This window comes from Lynx canadensis, chromosome B3, assembly GCF_007474595.2.
Source record: "Lynx canadensis isolate LIC74 chromosome B3, mLynCan4.pri.v2, whole genome shotgun sequence".
In the NCBI taxonomy this organism is placed as follows: domain Eukaryota; kingdom Metazoa; phylum Chordata; class Mammalia; order Carnivora; family Felidae; genus Lynx; species Lynx canadensis.
In genome coordinates this window covers 81,243,705-81,269,715 of record NC_044308.2, presented here as the reverse complement: position 1 = coordinate 81,269,715, position 26,011 = coordinate 81,243,705, and the positions used below count along the sequence as shown (strand labels likewise).

At 36.8% G+C, this 26,011-nt stretch overlaps 1 protein-coding gene across 2 annotated transcripts in view; it reads right to left on the bottom strand.

The window, feature by feature from the left end:
* Positions 1-26,011, bottom strand: part of NUBPL (nucleotide binding protein like) — a 226,491-nt gene that overhangs the window by 121,469 nt on the left and 79,011 nt on the right. For both annotated transcript variants that reach the window (XM_030318898.2, XM_030318897.2), the window contains exons 5-6: positions 19,907-19,946; positions 19,726-19,816 (exon numbers count right to left, since the gene is read on the bottom strand). In XM_030318898.2, coding sequence (XP_030174758.1) covers positions 19,726-19,816; positions 19,907-19,946 — 131 coding nt within the window. The remainder of the gene's footprint in view (positions 1-19,725; positions 19,817-19,906; positions 19,947-26,011) is intronic.

The window sequence follows — 26,011 nt, the reverse complement described above, 5'->3', positions numbered from 1 at the left end:
GAGAGTTGGTGAAGTTACAAAAACTTAGCAAAACTAAAAAAATCATGGTATTTAGCATTCAGTGGGCCTTTACTGCTACCTAGGAATCCTATCACTCTTCTTTTCATCTCTCTCTCTCTCTCTCTCTCTCTCTCTCTCTCTCTTTTAAATTCTGAAAGCAGTTAAAAAACACTAAACCTCTGGACTATTGCATGCCTAATCCCAATTTTAGAACTACCAGCATTAGTAAGTCACCTGGGATCATCTACTAAAAATGCAAACTCCTTGGCCCTTCCCTGGACTTACTGAAGGAAAATCTTCAAGTGGGGGAGTGGAACAGGGAAGCTATAAATCTGAATTTTCAATTAGCTCCCTAGATGATTTTTATGAATACTGAAACTTGTGGATCAAATCTGCTCTGTTAAGTAAACTATCTTTGTCCTTCCACTGATAAGATCAAGGAAATACAACTTTTGTCTTTTAGTGCCAGGTTTGATAGGGTTCCCTCATCTACTCTTTTTTCCATTTTACTCACCAAACTTGGAACTAGCCTTACTTTCCAAAAATAACTCATTTGCATAAACTATTAATCCCATTCCCTTTGCCTCTTTCATAATATTCCTCTTCCAGTAATCTTATCATGTTCTAGAATCTTCAGTCTCTCTTCACTGTATCCTCTGCCTTGGAAAAGGTATATCTGCCCCTTTCTAAAACAATGAAAAGGGCTTTCATTTGATACCTTTTATTCCTCCTTAAGCTTTCATCCTTTTTTCCTTTCCCCACGCCCCCACAATCCCCTGCATGGCCAATTCTATCTAACAAGCAGAATATACTTCTACCAGGGTCTTGTTTATATATCCATACTTATGGTTAGTCCTATGACTTTCTTCATTCACTGTTCTACTAAAGGACTATAAATAACCATCTAACACCTATTATCTCCCTGAATGACAATGAAATCACAACACTGGAGAATTTGCAGAATTCTAAGCAATGACTAAAGATAAATTTACAGCCAGAGCACCTGGGTGGCTCAGTCAGTTGAGTATCCGACTTCAGCTCAGGTCACGATCTCTCAGTTCATGAGTTCAAGCCCCACATCAGGCTTGTTGCTGTCTACACAGGGCCCACTTCAGATCCTCTGTCCCTCTCTCTCTGCCCCTCCCCTGCTTCTCAAAAATAAATAACATATTTTAAATTTATACACACACACACACACACACACACATACACATGTATATTTACATTATATACATGTATGTTTATATATACGTATATATATAAATCTCCATTATAAATTTCACAATACAGTGTTATCAGTTTATTTAATAGTTATCTTTTAAAGAAACTAAGGAAATAGTCTATCATAATTACCCATATTTGCTATATCTGTGCTTTTCATTTCTTTATTTCTGAGTTTCATCTGTCACTTTTCTTTATCCTGAAGAACTTTGTTTATTCTTTTTTGTTGTGTGGTCTACTGGTGAAAAATATTCTCAACCTTCATTTATTGCAAATGTGTTTTATTTTCTCTTCTTCCTTTCACTGCATAGAGAATTCTGTATTGGCATTTTTTTCTTCAGCTCTTTAAGGTGCTGTTCCATTGTCTTCTGCCTTTCATTATTTCCAGTGAGAAATCTGACATCACTTAAAAAAATTTGCTTGCATAATTTTCCTTATATCTTTGCAGCCTTTTTCTCTGCATACCACTTAAATATTGATGTTCTCCAGAAATATGCCCATAGCTCAGTAGCTAAGGGCATGGACTCTGGATCCACATCTGCCTGGATCCAATCTCAGTGACACATCTAATTAGCTATATGTCCTTGGGCAAAAACCTCTGTGAGCCATAGTTTCTTTATCTATAAAATGGGGCTTATGGTAGTTACATTGTTGTGAAGATTAAATGTGTTTAGTATGTATAAAATGCTTAAAATCATATCAAGTAACTGTAAGTGTGCCCTTTTTCTGTCGTATTTTATCATTCCAAATACAAATTAGGTTTTTTTCCCCTATAATTTAACATTTCTCTAATCAGGATGCATCTTATAAGTGATGGCTTCTTAGAATTGCTTTATGCCTGGCTTTGTCAGATTCTTTCCCAGAGGTTTCGTATTGTTTCTCTAATAACTTGAGGCATTTTCAACCTGAGGGAACTTTAAATTGACTTCTCTTTTAGAGGTTTTTGGGACCACTGGTGGTATGAATTCAGGTTGGAAAGCTACATGGGTAACAACTTGTGATTCATCTTCTTACAGAGGTATTTTTCTGCTTTATGTCAGTGCCCAAATTGATAGATGCACATTTCCTTGCAATTTATTTCTAAATTTTGGATTTATATTTCATTTGTCTTTCTCCTAAGAGAGAGTAGTCCTTTGGGGTCCCAGCTGTATATAGGATTCTTATATTAGATTCATCCTCATCTTAGTTGTTTTTCTCCTCTTTTAGTGCTACATAAAATGATATATGGTATAGTTGGTTTGGTATTAGATTTGCTGATATTAGGTATCATCACTATTATTACCATTACTATAATCCTTTCTGAGACATCTCTTCTACTTTCATGGCTTTAGTTATGTTAATTATAGCTAGAGAAAAGTAATAGGTTGAAGACTTCTCTCTCATTGACATTCCTAGTTTGGGGTGGGTGATTTTATGGGAGGAAAAGGAATTAGTAAAGAGCAAAAATTATCATGATACAAACCCTTAAAACAAAGTAGGTTTAGAGGGAACATACCTCAACAGTACAAACGCCATATATGAAAAACCCATAGCTAAAATCATACTCAATAGGGAAAACTGGGGGGCGCCTGGGTGGCTCAGTCGGTTGAGCGTCCAACTTCAGCTCAGGTCACAATCTCGCGGTCCGGGAGTTTGAGCCCCGCGTCGGGCTCTGGGCTGATGGCTCAGAGCCTGGAGCCTGCTTCCGATACTGTGTCTCCCTCTCTCTCTGCCCCTCCCCCATTCATGCTCTGTCTCTCTCTGTCTCAAAAATAAATAAATGTTAAAAAAAAAAATTAAAAAAAAAATAGGGAAAACTGAGAGCTTTTCTCCTAAGGTCAGGAACAAGATAAAAATATCCATTCTCACAACTTTCATTCAGCACAGTACTGAAAGTCCTAGCCATAACAATCAGACACACAAAAAAATTAAAAGACATCCAGAATGGTAAGGAAGAAATAAAACTTTCACTACTGGCAGATGACCTGATACTCTATATAGAAAACCCCAAATACTCCACCAAAAAACTAGTAGAATTGATAAATGAATTCATTGAAGTTGCAGAATACAAAATCGATGTATAGAAATCTGTTGCATTTCCATACACTAATAATGAAGCAGGAGAAACAGAAATTAAGAGAGCAATCCCATTTACAACTGCGCCAAAAATAATAAAATACCTAGGAATAAACTTAACCAAGGAGATAAGAGAGAGTATCCGACTCTGAAAACTACAAACACTGAAAACTCTGAAACTCTGAAATTCTGAACTCTGAAAACTACAAAACACTGATGAAAGAAATTGAAGACTACACAAATAAATGAAAAGATATTCCATGATCACGGACTGTAAGAACAAGTATTGTTACAATGTTCATACTACTCAAAGCAATCTACAGATTTAATGTAATCTCTATCGAAATACCAACAGCATTTTTCATACAACTAGAAAAAATAATCCTAAAATTTGTATGGAATCACAAAAGACCCGAATAGCCAAAGCAATCTTGAAAAACAAAGCTGGAGGTATCACAATTCCAAATTTCAAATTATACTACAAAGCTGTAGTAATCAAAACAGTATGCCGCTGGCACAAAAACAGTCACATAGATCAACAGAACAGGATAGAAAGCCTAGAAATAAACCCACAATTTTATGGTCAATCTTCAATGAAGGAGGTAAGAATATGCAATGGGAAAAAGACAGTCTCTTCAAATGGTGCTGGGAAAACTGGACAGCTACATGCAGAAGAATGAAACTGGACCACTTCCTTACACCATACATAAAAATAAATTCAAAATAGATTAAGGAACTAAACATGAGACCTGAAACCATAAAAATCTTAGAAGAAAGCACAGGCAGTAATTTCTCTGACATCGGCCATACCATTTTTTTTCTAGATAGGTCCCCTGAGGCAAGGGAAACAAAAGCAAAAACAAACTATTGAGACTACATCAATGTAGAAAGCCTCAACATAGCAATGGAAACAATCAACAAAACTAAACAACATACTGAATGGGAGAAGATATTTGCAAATGACGTATCTGATGAAGGGTCAGCATCCAAAATATATAAAGAAATTATACAACTCAACACCAATCATCATCATCATCATCATCATCATCACCATCACCATCATCCAGTGAAAAAACAGGCACAAACACAGACATTTCTCCAAAGGAGACATGCATTTGGCCAACAGACACATGAAAAGATGATTAACATCACTCATCATCAAGGAAATGCAAATCAGAACCACAATGAGATATCAACTCACAAATGTCGGAATGTCCACAATAAAAAACACAAAAGGAGGAGACAGGAAGATGGCGGCGTAGGAGGACGCTGGGCTCACCGCGCGTCCTGCTGATCACTTAGATTCCACCTACACCTGCCTAAATAACCCAGAAAACCGCCAGAGGATTAGCAGAACGGAGTCACCGGACCCAAGTGCAGACGAGAGGCCCACGGAAGAGGGTAGGAAGGGCGGCGAGGCGGTGCGCGCTCCACGGACTGGCGGGAGGGAGCCGGGGCGGAGGGGCGGCTCGCCAGCCAAGCAGAGCCCCCGAGTCCGGCTTGCAAAAGCGGAGGGGCCTGACGGACTGTGTTCCGACAGCAAGCGCGACTTAGCGTCTGGGAGGTCATAAGTTAACAGCTCTGCTCGGGAAGCGGGAAGGCTGGAGGACAAAGGGAGGGTGAGCTGCGGAGCCCCCGGATGACAGAGCTCAGTTTGGCAGGGAACAAAGCTCGCCAGCGCCATCTCCCCCGCCCATCCCCCAGCCAAAATCCCAAAGGGAACCGGTTCCGGCCAGGGAAATTGCTCGCTCCGCGCAAACACCCAACTCTGTGCTTCTGCGGAGCCAAACCTCCGGCAGCGGATCTGACTCCCTCCGGCTGCCACAGGGCCCCTCCTGAAGTGGATCACCTAAGGAGAAGCGAGCTAAGCCTGCCCCCCCTGCCGCCGTGCACCTTGCCTTCCCACCCCAGCTAATACGCCAGATCCCCAGCATCACAAGCCTGGCAGTGTGCAAGTAGCCCAGACGGGCCACGCCACCCCACAGTGAATCCCGCCCCTAGGAGAGGGGAAGAGAAGGCACACACCAGTCTGACTGTGGCCCCAGCGGTGGGCTGGGGGCAGACATCAGGACTGACTGCGGCCCCGCCCACCAACTCCAGTTATACACCACAGCACAGGGGAAGTGCCCTGCAGGTCCTCACCACACCAGGGACTATCCAAAATGACCAAGCGGAAGAATTCCCCTCAGAAGAATCTCCAGGAAATAACAACAGCTAATGAGCTGATCAAAAAGGATTTAAATAATATAACAGAAAGTGAATTTAGAATAATAGTCATAAAATTAATCGCTGGGCTGGAAAACAGTATACAGGACAGCAGAGAATCTCTTGCTACAGAGATCAAGGGACTAAGGAACAGTCACGAGGAGCTGAAAAACGCTTTAAAGGAAATGCAAAACAAAATGCAAACCACCACGGCTCGGATGGAAGAGGCAGAGGAGAGAATAGGTGAACTAGAAGATAAAGTTATGGAAAAAGAGGAAGCTGAGAAAAAGAGAGATAAAAAAATCCAGGAGTATGAGGGGAAAATTAGAGAACTAAGTGATACACTAAAAAGAAATAATATACGCATAATTGGTATCCCAGAGGAGGAACAGAGAGGGAAAGGTGCTGAAGGGGTACTTGAAGAAATAATAGCTGAGAACTTCCCTGAACTGGGGAAGGAAAAAGGCATTGAAATCCAAGAGGCACAGAGAACTCCCTTCAGACGTAACTTGAATCCATCTTCTGCACGACATATCATAGTGAAACTGGCAAAATACAAGGATAAAGAGAAAATTCTGAAAGCAGCAAGGGGTAAACGTGCCCTCACATATAAAGGGAGACCTATAAGACTCGTGACTGATCTCTCTTTTGAAACTTGGCAGGCCAGAAAGAATTGGCACGAGATTTTCAGGGTGCTAGACAGAAAAAATATGCAGCCGAGAATCCTTTATCCAGCAAGTCTGTCATTTAGAATAGAAGGAGAGATAAAGGTCTTCCCAAACAAACAAAAACTGAAGGAATTTGTCACCACTAAACCAGCCCTACAAGAGATCCTAAGGGGGACCCTGTGAGACAAAGTACCAGAGACATCACCACAAGCATAAAACATACAGACATCACAATGACTCTAAACCCGTATCTTTCTATAATAACACTGAATGTAAATGGATTAAATGCGCCAACCAAAAGACATAGGGTATCAGAATGGATAAAAAAACAAGACCCATCTATTTGCTGTCTACAAGAGACTCATTTTAGACCTGAGGACACCTTTAGATTCAGAGTGAGGGGATGGAGAACTATTTATCATGCTACTGGAAGCCAAAAGAAAGCTGGAGTAGCCATACTTATATCAGACAAACTAGACTTTCAATTAAAGGCTGTAACAAGAGATGAAGAAGGACATTATATAATAGTTACAGGGTCTATCCATCAGGAAGAGCTAACAATTATAAATGTCTATGCGCCGAATACCGGAGCCCCCAAATATATAAAACAATTACTCATAAACATAAGCAACCTTATTGATAAGAATGTGGTAATTGCAGGGGACTTTAACACCCCACTTACAGAAATGGATAGATCATCTAGACACACGGTCAATAAAGAAACAAGGGCCCTGAATGAGACATTGGATCAGATGGACTTGACAGATATATTTAGAACTCTGCATCCCAAAGCAACAGAATATACTTTCTTCTCGAGTGCACATGGAACATTCTCCAAGATAGATCATATACTGGGTCACAAAACAGCCCTTCATAAGTTTACAAGAATTGAAATTATACCATGCATACTTTCAGACCACAATGCTATGAAGCTTGAAATCAACCACAGGAAAAAGTCTGGAAAGCCTCCAAAAGCATGGAGGTTAAAGAACACCCTACTAACGAATGAGTGGGTCAACCAGGCAATTAGAGAAGAAATCAAAAAATATATGGAAACAAACGAAAATGAAAATACAACAATCCAAACGCTTTGGGACGCAGCAAAGGCAGTCCTGAGAGGAAAATACATCGCAATCCAGGCCTATCTCAAGAAACAAGAAAAATCCCAAATACAAAATCTAACAGCACACCTAAAGGAACTAGAAGCAGAACAGCAAAGGCAGCCTAAACCCAGCAGAAGAAGAGAAATAATAAAGATCAGAGCAGAAATAAACAATATAGAATCTAAAAAAACTGTAGAGCAGATCAACGAAACCAAGAGTTGGTTTTTTGAAAAAATAAACAAAATTGACAAACCGCTAGCCAGGCTTCTCAAAAAGAAAAGGGAGATGACCCAAATAGATAAAATCATGAATGAAAATGGAATTATTACAACCAATCCCTCAGAGATACAAACAATTATCAGGGAATACTATGAAAAATTATATGCCAACAAATTGGACAACCTGGAAGAAATGGACAAATTCCTGAACACCCACACTCTTCCAAAACTCAATCAGGAGGAAATAGAAAGCTTGAACAGACCCATAACCAGCGAAGAAATTGAATCGGTTATCAAAAATCTCCCAACAAATAAGAGTCCAGGACCAGATGGCTTCCCAGGGGAGTTCTACCAGACGTTTAAAGCAGAGATAATACCTATCCTTCTCAAGCTATTCCAAGAAATAGAAAGGGAAGGAAAACTTCCAGACTCATTCTATGAAGCCAGTATTACTTTGATTCCTAAACCAGACAGAGACCCAGTAAAAAAAGAGAACTACAGGCCAATATCCCTGATGAATATGGATGCAAAAATTCTCAATAAGATACTAGCAAATCGAATTCAACGGCATATAAAAAGAATTATTCACCATGATCAAGGGGGATTCATTCCTGGGATGCAGGGCTGGTTCAACATTCGCAAATCAATCAACGTGATACATCACATTAACAAAAAAAAAGAGAAGAACCATATGATCCTGTCAATCGATGCAGAAAAGGCCTTTGACAAAATCCAGCACCCTTTCTTAATAAAAACCCTTGAGAAAGTCGGGATAGAAGGAACATACTTAAAGATCATAAAAGCCATTTATGAAAAGCCCACAGCTAACATCATCCTCAACGGGGAAAAACTGAGAGCTTTTTCCCTGAGATCAGGAACACGACAGGGATGCCCACTCTCACCGCTGTTGTTTAACATAGTGCTGGAAGTTCTAGCATCAGCAATCAGACAACAAAAGGAAATCAAAGGCATCAAAACTGGCAAAGATGAAGTCAAGCTTTCGCTTTTTGCAGATGACATGATATTATACATGGAAAATCCGATAGACTCCACCAAAAGTCTGCTAGAACTGATACATGAATTCAGCAAAGTTGCAGGATACAAAATCAATGTCCAGAAATCAGTTGCATTCTTATACACTAACAATGAAGCAACAGAAAGACAAATAAAGAAAATGATCCCATTCACAATTGCACCAAGAAGCATAAAATACCTAGGAATAAATCTAACCAAAGATGTAAAGGATCTGTATGCTGAAAACTATAGAAAGCTTATGAAGGTAATTGAAGAAGATTTAAAGAAATGGAAAGACATTCCCTGCTCTTGGATTGGAAAAATAAATATTGTCAAAATGTCAATACTACCCAAAGCTATCTACACATTCAATGCAATCCCAATCAAAATTGCACCAGCATTCTTCTCGAAACTAGAACAAGCAATCCTAAAATTCATATGGAACCACAAAAGGCCCCGAATAGCCAAAGGAATTTTGAAGAAGAAGACCAAAGCAGGAGGCATCACAATCCCAGACTTTAGCCTCTACTACAAAGCTGTCATCATCAAGACAGCATGGTATTGGCACAAAAACAGACACACAGACCAATGGAATAGAATAGAAACCCCAGAACTAGACCCACAAACGTATGGCCAACTCATCTTTGACAAAGCAGGAAAGAACATCCAATGGAAAAAAGACAGCCTCTTTAACAAATGGTGCTGGGAGAACTGGACAGCAACATGCAGAAGGTTGAAACTAGACCACTTTCTCACACCATTTACAAAAATAAACTCAAAATGGATAAAGGACCTAAATGTGAGACAGGAAACCATCAGAACCTTAGAGGAGAAAGCAGGAAAAGACCTCTCTGACCTCAGCCGTAGCAATCTCTTACTCGACACATCCCCAAAGGCAAGGGAATTAAAAGCAAAAGTGAATTACTGGGACCTTATGAAGATAAAAAGCTTCTGCACAGCAAAGGAAACAACCAACAAAACTAAAAGGCAACCAACGGAATGGGAAAAGATATTTGCAAATGACATATCGGACAAAGGGCTAGTATCTAAAATCTATAAAGAGCTCACCAAACTCCACACCCGAAAAACAAATAACCCAGTGAAGAAATGGGCAGAAAACTTCTCTAAAGAAGACATCCAGATGGCCAACAGGCACATGAAAAGATGCTCAGCGTCGCTCCTTATCAGGGAAATACAAATCAAAACCACACTCAGGTATCACCTCACGCCAGTCAGAGTGGCCAAAATGAACAAATCAGGAGACTATAGATGCTGGAGAGGATGTGGAGAAACGGGAACCCTCTTGCACTGTTGGTGGGAATGCAAATTGGTGCAGCCGCTCTGGAAAGCAGTGTGGAGGTTCCTCAGAAAATTAAAAATAGACCTACCCTATGACCCAGCAATAGCACTGCTAGGAATTTATCCAAGGGATACAGGAGTACTGATGCATAGAGGCACTTGTACCCCAATGTTCATAGCAGCACTCTCAACAATAGCCAAATTATGGAAAGAGCCTAAATGTCCATCAACTGATGAATGGATAAAGAAATTGTGGTATATATACACAATGGAATACTACGTGGCAATGAGAAAAAATGAAATATGGCCTTTTGTAGCAATGTGGATGGAACTGGAGAGTGTAATGCTAAGTGAAATAAGCCATACAGAGAAAGACAGATACCATATGGTTTCACTCTTATGTGGATCCTGAGAGACTTAACGGGAACCCATGGGGAAGGGGAAGGAAAAAAAAAAAAAAAAAGAGGTTAGAGTGGGAGAGAGCCAAAGCATAAGAGACTGTTAAAAACTGAGAACAAACTGAGGGTTGATGGGAGGTGGGAGGGAGGGGAGGGTGGGTGATGGGTATTGAAGAGGGCACCTTTTGGGATGAGCACTGGGTGTTGTATGGAAACCAATTTGTCAATAAATTTCATATATATAAAAAATAAATAAATAGAAAAATAAATAAATAAATATGAAAAAAAAAACACAAAAAACAAGTGCTGGCAAGGGTATGAGAATAAAAAAGCCTCATGCATTATTGATGTGAATGCAAACTGGTATAGCTACTGTGGAAAACAGTTTGGAGGTTCCTCAAAAAATTAAAGATAGAATTACCATTTGATTAGGTAATTGTACTACTGGATATTTACCCAAAGAATTTGAAAACACTGGTGGTTCAGTGGTGGTTCAGTTCAGCTCAGGTCATGATCTCCTAGTTTGTGACTTCAAGCCCCACATTGGTCTCAGAGCCTGTGTCAGATCCTCTGTCCTCTCTCTGCCCTTCCCCCACATGTGCTGTTTCTCTCTCTCTCTCAAAAATAAAAATTAAAAAATTAAAAAAAAGAATATGAAAACACTAATTTCAAAAGGATACATGCACTCTTATTTTTATTGCAGCATTCTTTACAATAGCCAAATTATGGAAGCAGTCAAATGTCCATCAATAGATGAATGGATAAAGAAGTGTGGTATATATATATATATATACATACAATGGAATATTAGTCATAAAAAAGAATGAAATTTTGTCATTTGCAATAACATGGATGGAACTACAGAGTAAAATGCTAAGCAAAATAAGTCAGAGACAAATACTAGGATTTCACTCATATGTGGAATTTAAGAAACAAAACAAATGAACAAAGGGGAAACAGAGAAAAACCAAGAAACAGACTCTTAACTATACAGAGAGAAAGGTGAGGGTTACCAGAGGGGAGGTGGGTGGGAGGATGGGTGAAATGGGTGAAGGAGATTAAGAGTACACTATCCGGGGCGCCTGGGTGGCGCAGTCGGTTAAGCGTCCGACTTCAGCCAGGTCACGATCTTGCGGTCCGTGAGTTCGAGCCCCGCGTCAGGCTCTGGGCTGATGGCTCGGAGCCTGGAGCCTGTTTCCGATTCTGTGTCTCCCTCTCTCTCTGCCCCTCCCCCGTTCATGCTCTGTCTCTCTCTGTCCCAAAAATAAATAAAAACGTTGAAAAAAAAAATTAAAAAAAAAAAAAAAGAGTACACTATCCTGATGAGCAATGAGTAGAGAGTTATTGAATCATTGTATTTTATATCAGAAGTTAATATAATGTATGTTAACTACACTGGAATCAAAATAAAAATTAAAATTAACAAAATACCTTCAAAAAATTTTATATGAAGTAGCACAATATAAACCTTAAGAAGAATGTGAAAAGTTAAGAAAGCTTATTATAATCCCTAAAGTAGCCACAAAATAATAATATATGAAGACGTATGGATAAAAAGTCAAGAGAAGAATTTAAATAGAATTTTTTGAGTATTTCATTTATCCAAAAGAAAATAGAAAAAAAAAAGGAAGAAAAAATAGATGAAAACTGAGAAAAAATTTAAAACTGTATACTTAAAACCAACCATATCATTAATTACAGTAAGTAATCCTCTCTCAGTAGGTGACAAAGTAACTAGATAAGAAGTCAATAAAGATATTAAAGAGTTGACAATACTACCAACTTACCTCAATGGTATTTACAGAATATTATCACAACAGTTGAAAAATACAATTTCTTTCTAAAAGCATATGGAACAATCAGAAAGATGGACCATATGTTAGTCCATAAAGTCTCAAAAATTTTAAAAGATTGAAATTTTACAGAGTAAATTCTCTAACCCAAACAAAATTACACTAGAAATAAATACCATTAAGTTATTTAAAAGATCCCCAAATGTTAGGAAAATTAAACACATACAAGGAAATTAAAAATTATTTACTTTAGGGGCGCCTGGGTGGCGCAGTCGGTTAAGCGTCCGACTTCAGCCAGGTCACGATCTCGCGGTGCGTGAGTTCGAGCCCCGCGTCGGGCTCTGGGCTGATGGCTCAGAGCCTGGAGCCTGTTTCCGATTCTGTGTCTCCCTCTCTCTCTGCCCCTCCCCCGTTCATGCTCTGTCTCTCTCTGTCCCAAAAATAAATAAACGTTGAAAAAAAAAAATTAAAAAAAAAAAAATTATTTACTTTAAACTGAATGACAATGAAATCACAACACTGGAGAATTTGCAGAATTCTAAGCAATGACTAAAGATAAATTTACAGCCAGAGCACCTGGGTGGCTCAGTCAGTTGAGTATCCGACTTCAGCTTAGGTCACGATCTCTCAGTTCATGAGTTCAAGCCCCACATCAGGCTTGTTGCCCTCTACACAGAGCCCACTTCAGATCCTCTGTCCCTCTCTCTCTGCCCCTCCCCTGCTTCTCAAAAATAAATAACATATTAAAAAAAATTTTTTTTAAGATAAATTTATAGTCATAACTACTTATACTAAAAAACGAGAGGGGCTCCTGGGTGGCTCAGTCAGTTAAGTATCTGACTTTGGTTCAAGTCATGATCTCACGGCTCATGAGTTCGAAGCCCACGTCAGGCTCTGTGCTGACAGCTCAGAGCCTGGAGGCTGCTTCAGATTCTGTGTCCTTCTCTCTGACCCTCTCCCACTCTTGCTCTGCCTCTCTCTCTCTCTCTCAAGAATAAATAAATGTTAAAAATTTTTAAAAATGAAATAAAATAGAAAACGAGAAATGTTTAAAATCAATTATCTAACTTTCTAACTTAAGAAGGTTGAAAAAAAAAAAAACAAATTAAGCCTGAAATTTAAAAAAGGAAGAGTATAATAACAGCGGAAAACAACAAAATAGGAAATAAACATAAAATAGAGAACATTTAAAAGGCCAAAATTTGATTCTTGAAAAAATTAACAAAATTGATAAACCCAAGCAAGAAAAATCAAGAATAAAAGAGAGAAAAAACAAATTACCAATATTAGGAATAAAGAGCAAACACCACATCTCATATTCTATTTTAAAAGGTAGTAAGCAATATTATGAACAACCATATATATATACATACACACACACACACACATATATATTCTATAACTCGGGTGAAATAATAAATTCTTATGAAACACAACAAAACTGAAAGAAGATGAACTTAAAAGGTGTGAACAGAATTAATCCTCAGAAACTTTCTCCCAACCAAGTAGGAAAAACAAAACAAAACAAAACATCCCAGCCCCATATTTCCTTGATAAATCCCATAAAATACAAACATTACACCAAAACTAATAATTTTACACCAACACTTTCACAAAATAGAAGAAGAGGAAAGTACTTCCAAACTCCTATTACAAAGCCAAGACAGCTCCCATACAATACCAGAAAAAGACATTACAGGAAAAACAAATTAGGAAATAATATTCGTCGCAAATACTGATCTAAAACTCCTTAATAAAATGTTAACAAATTTAATCCTGCAATATATTAGAAGTAATTATAATACTACTTTTTTTTTTTTAAGTAGGCTTCATACCCAGCACGAGCCAAATGCAGGGCTTGAACTCATGACCCTGAGATGAAGACCTGAGCTGAGATCAAAAGTCGGATGCTCAACCGACTGAGCCACCCAGGCACCCCCAATATTACTTATTATAATTAAAATATATCCCAAGAATTTATCCCAGGAATGCAAGGCTGGTCTAACACAGAAAATCAATGTAAATCACTACATTAATAAAATAAAAAACACATGATCATTTCCATAAATGGGGAGGAAAAAACATTTGAAAAAATTCAATGCCCTTTCACAATAAAACCTCTTAGCAAACAAAGAAATGGGAAGGACACAGGGCATCAGTGAAAATCTACCACTATCATTCTTAAAGATGAAATACTTATTGTTACTCTATCCTGCAAATCCAGATGAAGACAAGGATGTCTGCTCTCATCTTTTCTGTTTAATATTATACTTGTGGTCCTAGGCAGTGCAATAAGAAAATGAGAAAATAAGATGAAAGAAATAGATTGGAAAGGAACCATTGAAGCTGTTTTACTTACAGACAACATAATCATGTGCATATAAAATACCAAGAAATCTACATAATGCCTACTTAAAAATAGAAATACAGTAAAATCACAGAACACAAGGTTGGTTAATATACAAAGCTAAACAGTGTATATTTTATGCCCTAATAGCAAACAATTTGAAATTAAATACAAAAGACAATTCCAATTCCAATGTCATCTAAGAACATAAAATATTTGGAATAAATCTAAGAAGTACAAGACCCATACACTAAAAACTATATATCACTCCAAGAAATTAAAGAAAATCTAAATAAATGTAGGAATATACCATGCTCATGGATTAGAAGACTCAATATTGCCAGGATCTTGATTCACACAAAAAAATGATCTGTACATTCAACACCATCCTAATAAAATACTAACATGCTTTTCTGTACAAATTGACAAGGTGATTCTAAAATTTATAAACAAATGGAAAAGAACATACAGTAAGCAAAGCAATCTTGAAAAAAAACAAAGCTGGAAGACTCATACTTTGTGACTTTAAGCTTTCTACACAGCCACAATTATCAAGATAGTATGCTTTTACTGTAAGGATTAAACTAGACAGATGGAACACGAAACAGAGTGCCTAGAGATAAACCCATACACATACACTCAATTGATTTTCATTTACTGTTGTATCAAGTCACTTCAATAGGGAAAGGGAAATCTTTTAAACAAATGGTGCTAGAACAACTAGATAATCTATTATGTGTTTTCTAACTTCACCAAGCAATTAATTTGATTCTGACGCTATCTACACCAGGTACTGTACCTGGTGTAGACAGTGTCACAGCATCAGATCTCACAGGTTAAGGACTCAATCCTACCAGACTACTCCCACTTCAGACACCAATCACAGGTCTAGGTTGTTACCTGTGCCTGGACTGACGGGCTATAAATCAGAGGTTTTCATAACCCCTTCCCTTCAGGTGTGATTAATTTATAAGAGTGGCTCACAGAACTCAGAAAAACATTTACTTATGTTTACTAGTTTATTATAAAGGGTTTCAGAAAGAATATAGATAAACAGCCTGATGAAGAGATACAAAGAGCAAGGTCCAAAAAGGCCCTCAGCATACGAGCTTCTGTATGTGTATACCACAGAACTAGGTATGCAGAACCCACGAGGATGTAAATACATTTACCAACGCAGAAGCTCATTGAAAGTTTTCATAGCTTACTTAATCTAAACCACACCATACTTCCCCTTCCCTTTCCCCTTCCCAGAGGTCAGTGGATGGGGCTGATAAAGTCCCAACCCTCTAAACACTTGGGTCTTTCTGGAGACCAGCCCCATCATGAGTCTATCCAGGGTCCCCAATGTAAGTCACCTTATTAGGATGAACTCAGGTATGCTCAAAAAGGGATTCCTCATAAATGACAAAAGATACTCCTATTAATAACTCAGGAAATTCCATGGGTTTTAGGAGATTTGTGCCAGGACCCAAGAGCAAAAACAAATATATTTACTATTATACCACAACTATGAAAAAATATAAACCTTTATCTCACTTCCCACACAAAATTTAAGATGTGCAAACCAGAACTATAAAGCTCTGAGACAATAATATATGAGAATATGTTTGTAACCTTGGATTGACAGGCAAAGATTTCTTAGAGAGGACACAAAAAGCATTCAGCATTAAAAAAATTCTTTTTGATAAAATGGATTTCATGAAAATTTAAAACATCAGTTAATCAAAAGGCAAGCCACATACTGGGAGAAATATTCCCAATACATATATCTGACAATGGACTCACAGCCAGAATATATTAAAACTCTTACAACTCAATTATAAGAAGAAAAATGAGCCAATAAAAAAATGAGTAGAAGACTTCACAGACACTTCATAAAGTAAGACACAGTGATATCTAATACACACATGAAAAGGGGCTAAACATCACTGAACAACAGGGAAGCACAAACTAAAATGATAAGAAGATACCATTTTACATCCACTAGTGAAGAGACTGACAACACCAAATGCTGACAAGATGCGAAGCAACTGAAACTCTTATGAACTCTGGTACAAGTATTTATAGCAGCATTATTCATAATAGCCAAAAACTGGAGTCTACCCAAAAGTCCATCAATAGAAGAACAAACAGTATTTGATTATATTCATGCAATGAATACTACTGAGCAATAAAAAGGGACTCATTTACTGATACAGGCAACAAAAGGATGATGTTCAAATGCATTAGGCTAAGAGAAAGAAACCAAATACAACTACATTCTGTAGGTTTCCATTTATATGAAGTGTGAGAACAAGCAGAACTCATTTATGATACTGGAAATCACAACTGTGATGGCCTATGAGTGGGAGATTGAATAAAAGAATGCCCAATGAAACACTATGGGGGATGGAAATGTTCTCTGTCTTGACTGGGGTATGGTTACACAGATATATACACATTTATCAAAAATAACTAAACCATACTTATAAGATCTCTGCATCCCATAGTATGCATAAGTTTAACTCAATAAAATCTCACAAGGGAGAGGGAAAAAACTTTAAACCAGGCTTTCAGTTCAAGATGGTAGACTGACGATAAGTATTTATCTTCTTCCTCAAAAGAGTAACTATGAAGAGACATGAAAGGAACTTCTATATTCTATTTATCATGTCCTGAATAATTATATAGGTATTTTCACTTGGGGATAATCCATCTAACTGTGCACTTATGACTTGTACACTCTTCTGTATATATGTTATATGCAATTTTTTTTTCTATTAGCCAATGAATCAGGTAGCCTCCACAGTTCACTGCTGTACAGAGCAACTATCGAGCCACTGAATTTTCACAAAAGATGTTAAACTTACCAAGTGTTGGTGTGCTTTCCTAAAGCAAAACAAAAAACAAAAATAAAACACTCCCTAATTAGCAACTCAGATGATAAACACTGGTCACAGTATAGTCCAAAAATATCAACTTTTCACCCCCAATTAAAATGTGCAAATGATAAAAGTAACTTTTAAAAAGACTGTAAGGTGAATATACAGTGTAATGTCCTAATATCTTACAGAGTATCCCAATAAAATAAGCTATAGATCCATTTTCTCACTTCATCTTTCATCCTGATATTTTGCAGCATGTTTTGCTAAAAATGGACCTTCAGCAATTATGTGAGTAAACAGTAACTTTTTTTCTTAATTTTTTTAACACTTATTTTTGAGAGACAAAGACAGGGCACAAGCAGGGGAGGGGCAGAGAGAGAGGGAGACACAGAATCTGAAGCAGACTCCAGGCTCTGGGCTGTCAGCACAGAGCCAGATGCAGGGCTTGAACCCATGAACCGTGAGATCATGACCTGAGCCAAAATCAGACGCTTAACTGACTGAGCCACCCAGGCTCCCCTAAACTGTGACTTTTATATGACTTATGTGTCAGGGAGCCAAATCTCCAAATCTCCACTAGGGCCTCTACCAGACCACCAAATTCCATAAATATTTCTTAAGCTTAGTATTTGATAACTGTTGAGAAGAACATGAATAATGTCAGATGACTGACATGATGGGAGTGTGGCTTGAATTCAGAAATCAAAAATGTATAATGGCAGCAATTAACATAATTATTCTATAACTCCAACAGTATTCAGCAGTAGATAAAAGAGGCTGGGTTATGGAAGGACATTGACTGATAATGTGGAATCAGGATCCTGCCCCTCCTCTCTTCCCTAACACCTCAGAATAAAAAAATAATAAATCTGGTTTCTTCTTCGATCTTTAACCTCTCATAAGATTTTCTTCATTTATAAAAGCAGGTACTAAATATAAGTGTGAGTTTCAGGCACAAATTTTTTGCAGCCTAATTAATGTGTACTGTCAGGTTTACTTTCACTCCTCCATGGGAAACTCCCTTTGCCCCTCTCCTGAGGGTACTTGCATACTGGGTCTCTCTTGTCTACCCTCAGGGGCTCTTTTGCCAGAGATGTTTTCACCACCTGTTGCAGTCTGAGGTTTAATGGGTCTTAGTACTTAAAAAGGACACTTGGAGGCAGGATCCTGCTTCCCTTAGAGGACAGCACCAATACTTGGCTATATCTCTGTGTCTCTTATCACTGACTTGGATCTCCAAGACTCTGATCACTTTGAAAAATACAAGTATTTCCATTTTCTTGTGACCATCCATAAGGCTTAGGAAAAAATTTGAATCATTTCCTGTTGAGAATTATAACAGTAACATAGGAAGGGAAAATTAATATTTAGAATATTCTGATGACAAAATCAGAATTTTCCTCTTGGTGTTTCCAAATTCCCACTGACTCTAACTTTAATTATAACCTGAATAAAGACTGTTGTAGAATTTCCTTAAAAAAAAAAAAAAAAAAAGAGGCTGAGTTAATCCACACAAATAAAGGTTAAAGATCAAGGTCACAAAGGAATTGGTAAAGAAGGGGTGTTGTTGGGAATACAACTGAAATAGCCAACTATGGGATCTGAGTATAAAAGGGGAGGAAATGCAGCCACGAGACTTGAACGCACTAGGAAAGTAGCAGGACTCTGGGACCAGAGATCAAAAAGCACATTTATCAGAACTTAAGCAGCAGAAGGAAGACAAGATGTAACATTAAAAAAGAGTTTAAGAGTTCAAGACATATTTCATTTACCAACTATTTCAACTAGAAATGAATATAGGAATATCTATGATTAGAATTGTCAACTTATCACGTAATTCCTGACCCAAAGTAAAATCTGAATAAATAAGGGATAATTGCTGTAAATGGATGGAGAAAATCCAAATTACTTATAATATTTATCTAGAACATAATTAACTAAAAATTCACAGCTACTAGAAAAAAATTAAAACTATTTCTATAAATAACATAAATCCCATCTGATATTTTTAGATTATCCAATCAACTGTTCTCTTCCTTAAGGATAAATTAAAGTTGATTGGGCAGATATTATATACATAAATAAAGAGCCAGATGTACTCAGAGTAAAACAAAATTTTATTTTGTTCTAAAGCAATTTTAAACGTGAGCATGATTTATATAATTTTTTTCTACATGCAAGAATGTCTACACTGCCCTTATAACTCAATATTGGCCACAATGAGATTAAACATAAATCTAAAGAAGGCAGATTACTTATAGATTTCATCATCTGACTGCAGACTCTGAACAAAGCAAAAGAACAATATAAAATAAGACATTAAGATTTTCAGTAATCATAAGCAATGGGTAAGATTAAATCACAGACCAGTGAAACTGGTCTTGGTGCCACATAATTCATTATACATCCAGTCGATTAGTTGGATTCTTTTGCAAAACATCTCAAGCCTGACTGCAAATATTAACCACTCTCTAATCAGCAAATGCATTAACAATAATGTGCCAATAATAAAATGACACTTAATTCAATTTTCTTACCTGCCTCAATAGTTTCTCAATAGCTGACATTACCATAAGGCCTCTCCAAACAACTGGTGCAGTCTCTTCAACCAGGAAGCCCATAGACATACTGCAAGAGTAAACCAAAAATATAGCTAATTTACATATATTAATCAATAGTATTCTGAAAAGTAACATAAAGTAAAAAAGATATACTTACCAAGCAATACCATAATTCAAAAGAGGCCTCATTAGGTTGTCTGAAGTTAAAAAATAAAAAATAAAAAACTCTCTTTTAGAATATACAAACATACTGACTTATTTTCTTATCAAAAAGTGTCAAATTAAAAATACAAATGGGCTATTCAAACTGCTGCTCTTTAACTTCCAACTTATTCACCTCAATAAACAACAGTTTAAACATTATACCAAGCACACAACCAATACTTACAATAGATACAACATCTAAAAGTAGTTGGGATAAAGTTTTAAGAAACATATATAATTTTCAAGTGTTTCTAAAAAAAATAGCCTCCGTAAGTAATTGTATCCATCAATTTTATTCATATATATACATATATAAATTATATACATGTTTAGTATGTGTATACATGACAAGTACACATACAAATACACATGCATGCATCTAATAAGTTCTCTATTTTGTATCGCAACATTAATAAACGTCATATATTAAAAACCACAGCAAACATCATAGTCAATGGTAAAAGACTGAAAGTTTTCCCCTAAGATCAGGAACAAGACAGGGATACTCTCACTTCTGTCATTTTTATTCAACATAATACTGAGAGCGCCAGAGCAATGAGGCAAGAAAAAGAAACAAACAGCACCCAAATTAGAAAGGAAAAAGTTTTCTCTGTTCGCAGATGATATGATCTTATTTATAGAAAATCCTTAAGATTCCACAAAAAGACTATTAAAGCTATTAATGAATTCAACTAAGTAGCAGAATACAAGTCAACACACAAATATCCACCGCATTTCTACAAACTAACAACAATCTGAAAAGAAAATTATGAAAACACTTCCATTTGTAACAACATCAAAAACAATCAAAAGAATTAACCTAACCAAGGAGATGAAAGATTTGTACAATGAAAACCTCAAACCATTGCTGAAAAAAATCAAAGACGACATAAATAAAAGGAAACACCTATCATGTTCATTGACTGGAAGACTTAATATTGCGAATACTGCCTAAAGCAATCTACAAATTCAATGGAACCCTATGTCAAATCCCAATGACATTTTTTGCAGAAACAAACAAAAAAAACCCATCCTAAAATTCATATGGAATCTCAAGGGATCCCAAATAGACAAATCAATCTAGAAAAGAAGAACAAAGCTGAAGGATTCATAGCTCCTGGTTTCAAAACTTAACTACAAAGCTGAAGTAAGCAAATCAGTGAGGTACCGGCATAAAGACAGATATAAAGACCAGTGGAATAGAATAGACAGCCTAGAAATAAACCATCACATATATAATCAAATCGTTTTTGACAGGAGGCCAAGATCATTCAATGGGGAAAGGACAGTCTTTTCCACAAATGGTGCTGAGAAAACTGGATATCCACAGGCAGAAGAATGAAGTCAGACCCTTACCTAACACCATATGCAAAAATTAACTCAAAATGGATCAAAGACCTAAATGTAAGAGCTAAAATTATAAAACTCTTAGAAACAAACATAGAGGGGCGCCTGGGTGGCGCAGTCGGTTAAGCGTCCGACTTCAGCCAGGTCACGATCTCGCGGTCCGGGAGTTCGAGCCCCGCGTCAGGCTCTGGGCTGATGGCTCAGAGCCTGGAGCCTGTTTCCGATTCTGTGTCTCCCTCTCTCTCTGCCCCTCCCCCATTCATGCTCTGTCTCTCTCTGTCTTAAAAATAAATCAACGTTGGAAAAAAAAAATTTAAAGAAACAAACATAGAGCAAAAGATTCATGTCATTGGATTAGGCAGTGATTTCTTGGATATGACAACAAAGGTACAGGCAACAAAAGAAATAATAAACATGGACTTAATGAGAATTTTTAAATGTTGTGCATCAAAGACAGTATCAACAAGTAAAATAGTAAGCCACAGAATGAGAGAAAACATTTATAAATCATGTATCTTATAAGGGATTCATATCCAGAGTATACTAAATCTTTTTGTTTCATTTTTTTAAATTTACATCCAAGTTAGTTAACAATACAATAATGACTTCAGGAATAGAATCCAGTGATTCATCACCTACATATAACACCCAGTGCTCATCCCAACGAGTGTCCTCCTTAACACCCCTTGTCCAGTTAGCCCATCCCCCCACCCATTATCCCTCCAGCAACCCTTTCCTGTATTTAAGAGTCTCTTATGGTTTGTCCCCATCCCTATTTTTATGTTATTTTTGCTCGCCTTCCCTCATGTTCATCTGTTTTGTATCTCAAATTCAACATGAGTGAAGTCATATGATATTTGTCTTTCTCTAATTTCACTTAGCACAATACTGTCTAGTTCCATCCATGTTATTGCAAATGGCAAGACTTCATTCTTTTTGATTGCCGAGTAACACAGAATATGTTAAATCTTAAAACTCAACAACAGCAGCAAAAAATGAAACATAATTCAAAAATGGGCAAAGGAAGTGAAGAAACATTTCCTCAAGGAAGATATACAAATAGCCAAATGTGGGAAATGTGAATCAAAATTACCATAAGATACCATCTCATACCTATTAGAATGGCTACCATTAAAAAAAAAAAAAGAACTGACAAACACAGAAAATAAGAAGCACTGGTAAGAATATGCAGAAGTTTGAAGAATACTTGTACACTACTGGTAGAAATATAAAAAGGTATAGCTGCTATGGAAAATAATACAGTGGCTCCTCAAAAACCTAAAAATAAATTACCACATGAACCAGGAACTCCACTTCTTAGTACATACAGAAAGGGAACGAAATGAGGGTCTCAGGGTCTTGAAGATATAGGTGTACACTCATGTTCATAGGGGAATTATTCACAATAGCTACAATGTGTAAGTAACCCAAGTGTCCACTGACAGATGAATGGATAAGCCAAATGTGGTGTGTGTCTGTGTGTGTATATATATATGTATATATCCATATATATAGATACAGATATCGATATAGGTACATAATAGAATACTTTAAATTATTAAAGTCTTAAAGAGGAAGGAAATTCTGACATGCTATAACATGGATGAACCCTGAGGACATTATGCTAAGTGAAATAAGCCAGTCACAAAAGAGAAATACTGTATGATTCTCCTTACGTGAAATACGTAAAGTAGTAAAAATCATACAGACAAAAAGGAGAAGCAGTTGCCAGCAGCATGGGAGGTGGCAGTGAGAAGTTACTATTTGAAAGGTATAAAGTTTCAGTTTTACAAGACAAGAAGAGCTATGGAGATGGATAGTGGTGATGGCTGCAAAACATTATGAATGTATTTAAAAGGCCAGTGAACGGTATACTTAAAAATGGTTAAGATGGTGGGGTGCCCAGGTGGATCAGTTGGTTAAGCGACTGACTCTTGATTTCAGCTCAGGTCATGATCTCACGATATCTGACAATGCAGAGTCTGCTTGAGATTCTCTCTCTCCCCTTCTCTCTCTGCCCCTCCCCCCACGTGCATGTACTGTCTCTCTAAAATAAACAAATAAACTTTATTTTTAAAAAAGTTTAAGATGGTAAGCTTTATGTTATGTGTATCTTACCACAATAAAAAAATATATTTTATACTCTCCTTTGTCATTGGAGACAAGAAGTTGCATTAATCTCGAGGGAAAAACAATCTACTGTTTATGACCAAGTACCTACAAAAAACAAAAAACAAAACAAAACACACAAAAAAAAAAACAGGAAAAGAAATTACAGTTTGCAGTCAACTAAAAAGTATATAAACTATAAAATAATTTTTATCACTATAAAATATGGTTTCTTTTATCAAACGATCTGTGTAGCCACATTCTCATTCATTCTTGCTACTATAGTCTATTTCACCATAATAAGGTATAGAAAAAGCCCTCTAGATACTTTACGCAACTTGGACTAGTGTTGAGCTAAAAGTCTAGGACAGATCATAAAAATCTAGTAGAATTTTGCAGTCAGATTTCATCAGTGTCTTTTAGCCTGTTTCTCCTTCTTAAAGAGACTGAAATTGAGAACTGTAGATAAAACATATAGGCATGGTTTATATGTCAGTTTTTCCCCAAAGCATCCAACTTAAACTTTCAGAGTAACTTTTCACCATTGTGCTCTGTATTTTTTATACTTTGATTTTCTCCAATTACATATGGATACAGATTAAAGAGTCAAGTTATACTATAAAATTGTTACTGAAAGTCAATAATCTTACAACCCTCTTCCATTTCTTACTCCCCAGAGCCAACAACTCTCAACCCAAATGATTTTTTTAACTTCTCATTTTGAATTAATCTGAGGCTTATAGAAAGTTGCAAAAATAGTACAGTCTTCATATGCCCTTTACCTAGCTTTCCTTAATGTTAACATCTTACATAACCATAGTACAATTATCACAACCAGGAAACTAACACTGATACAATATGATTAACTAATCTGTGAACCTTATTCAAATTTTCACAACTTTTAGTTGTCTCATAAAATTTTATAGGATTTAGTAATTGTTTCGTGAACACAGGCACACTTTTCAGGCACTCATCCTCTCTATGTAATTATATCACCATTTTAATTACATAATCATGTAAATGCTATGAATAGCTGAGCAAGATGACATAAAATATGATTATTTTTCCTTTGTTTCCATGAATTGATGATAGGCAGATCTTGTGGTGCATGTGTTTCCTTCATTTTCTATGTATTTCCTAGTAATTTGCTCCTAAACTACCTTCCAGTTTTGTAAATATCAAATACGTTAATCAAACGCACTAGGCATTCATGTCCATTATCCTGAACAAGACTCTGCTTAACTGTTTATAGTGTCTTCTGAATAAAAGGTCTTTTTTATATAGATTTTTTCTTTTTAAGTAATCTCTACACCCATTGTGGGGCTCGAACTTACAACCCCAAAATCAAGAGGCACATGCTCTACCAAATGAGCCAGGCAGGCACTCCCAGAAGTTCTTACTTTTTATGTAATCAAATACATTAATTTTTCCCTTTATGGTTTATCCTTTTCCTTTATGGTTTATCCTTTATGGTTTAAGAAATCCTTCCTTAAAATATTGTCAATGAGATATTCTCTTTTTTTAATTTTTTAAAATATTTATTCATTTTTGAGAAAGAGACAGAGTGAGAGCAGGGAGGGGAAAAGAGAGAGGGAGACATAGAATGTGAAGCAGGCTCCAGGCTCTGAGCTGTCAGCAGAGTCCTACAGACTGTGAGATCATGACCCGAGCCGAAATTGGATGCTTAACCAACAGAGCCACCCAGGCGCCCCGAGATATTCTCTTATAACCCTTTATAGTTCTGCATTTCACATTTAAGTACTTAAACTTATTATTTGGAATTAATTTCTGTGTGTGGTGTGAGAATCCATTTTATTTCCATGTGGATAATAACTTGTCCAACCATGAGTAATCTGCAATGATAGCTCTGTCATAAATCAGGTTTCCATATGTGTATGAGTCTGTTTCTGGGCTCTCTATTCAGTTGTACTAGTCTGTCCAGCCTTGAGCCAATACTGAACAAGGTATAACTTTACATTAAGTTCTCCTACCTGCTAGAGTAAATCCCCTACCTGGTTCTCTCTCTTCAGGAGTGTCTTACCTATTCATGGCTCTTTGCTCATCTTTATAAATTGTATATTCAACGCGGTCATTTTCCACAAATAGAATTTTGATTGAATTTGTGAGACTATCAGAAACAACTGATATCTTTATAAAATTCTGTACTCCTATCCATGAACATCTGTTTCTCCATGTATTTACATCTGTAAAATCTTTCAATAAGGATTTAGAATTTTTTTCCCCACATAAGATTCATACATTTGTTGTTAGATTTGTTCCCAGGTGCCCTGTATTTTTTTAAGACATTTGTATCTTTTTTGAAATTACATTTTCTAACTTATTACTGATATATAAAAATTTAATTTTCTTGTATATTATTATTATATCTAGCCAACCTACTAAATTCCCTTCTTCATTTTAATAATTTGTCGAAAGTTTTTTGTTTTGTTTTGCTTTGTTTTGTTTTTTGAGAGAAAGAGAGAGTGAGCATGCACATGAGTGGGTTAGGCGCAGAAGGAGAAAGAGAATCTTAAGCAGGCTCCATGCTCAGTGCAGAGCCCAACATAGGGATCAATTTCACAACCATTAGATCATGACCTGA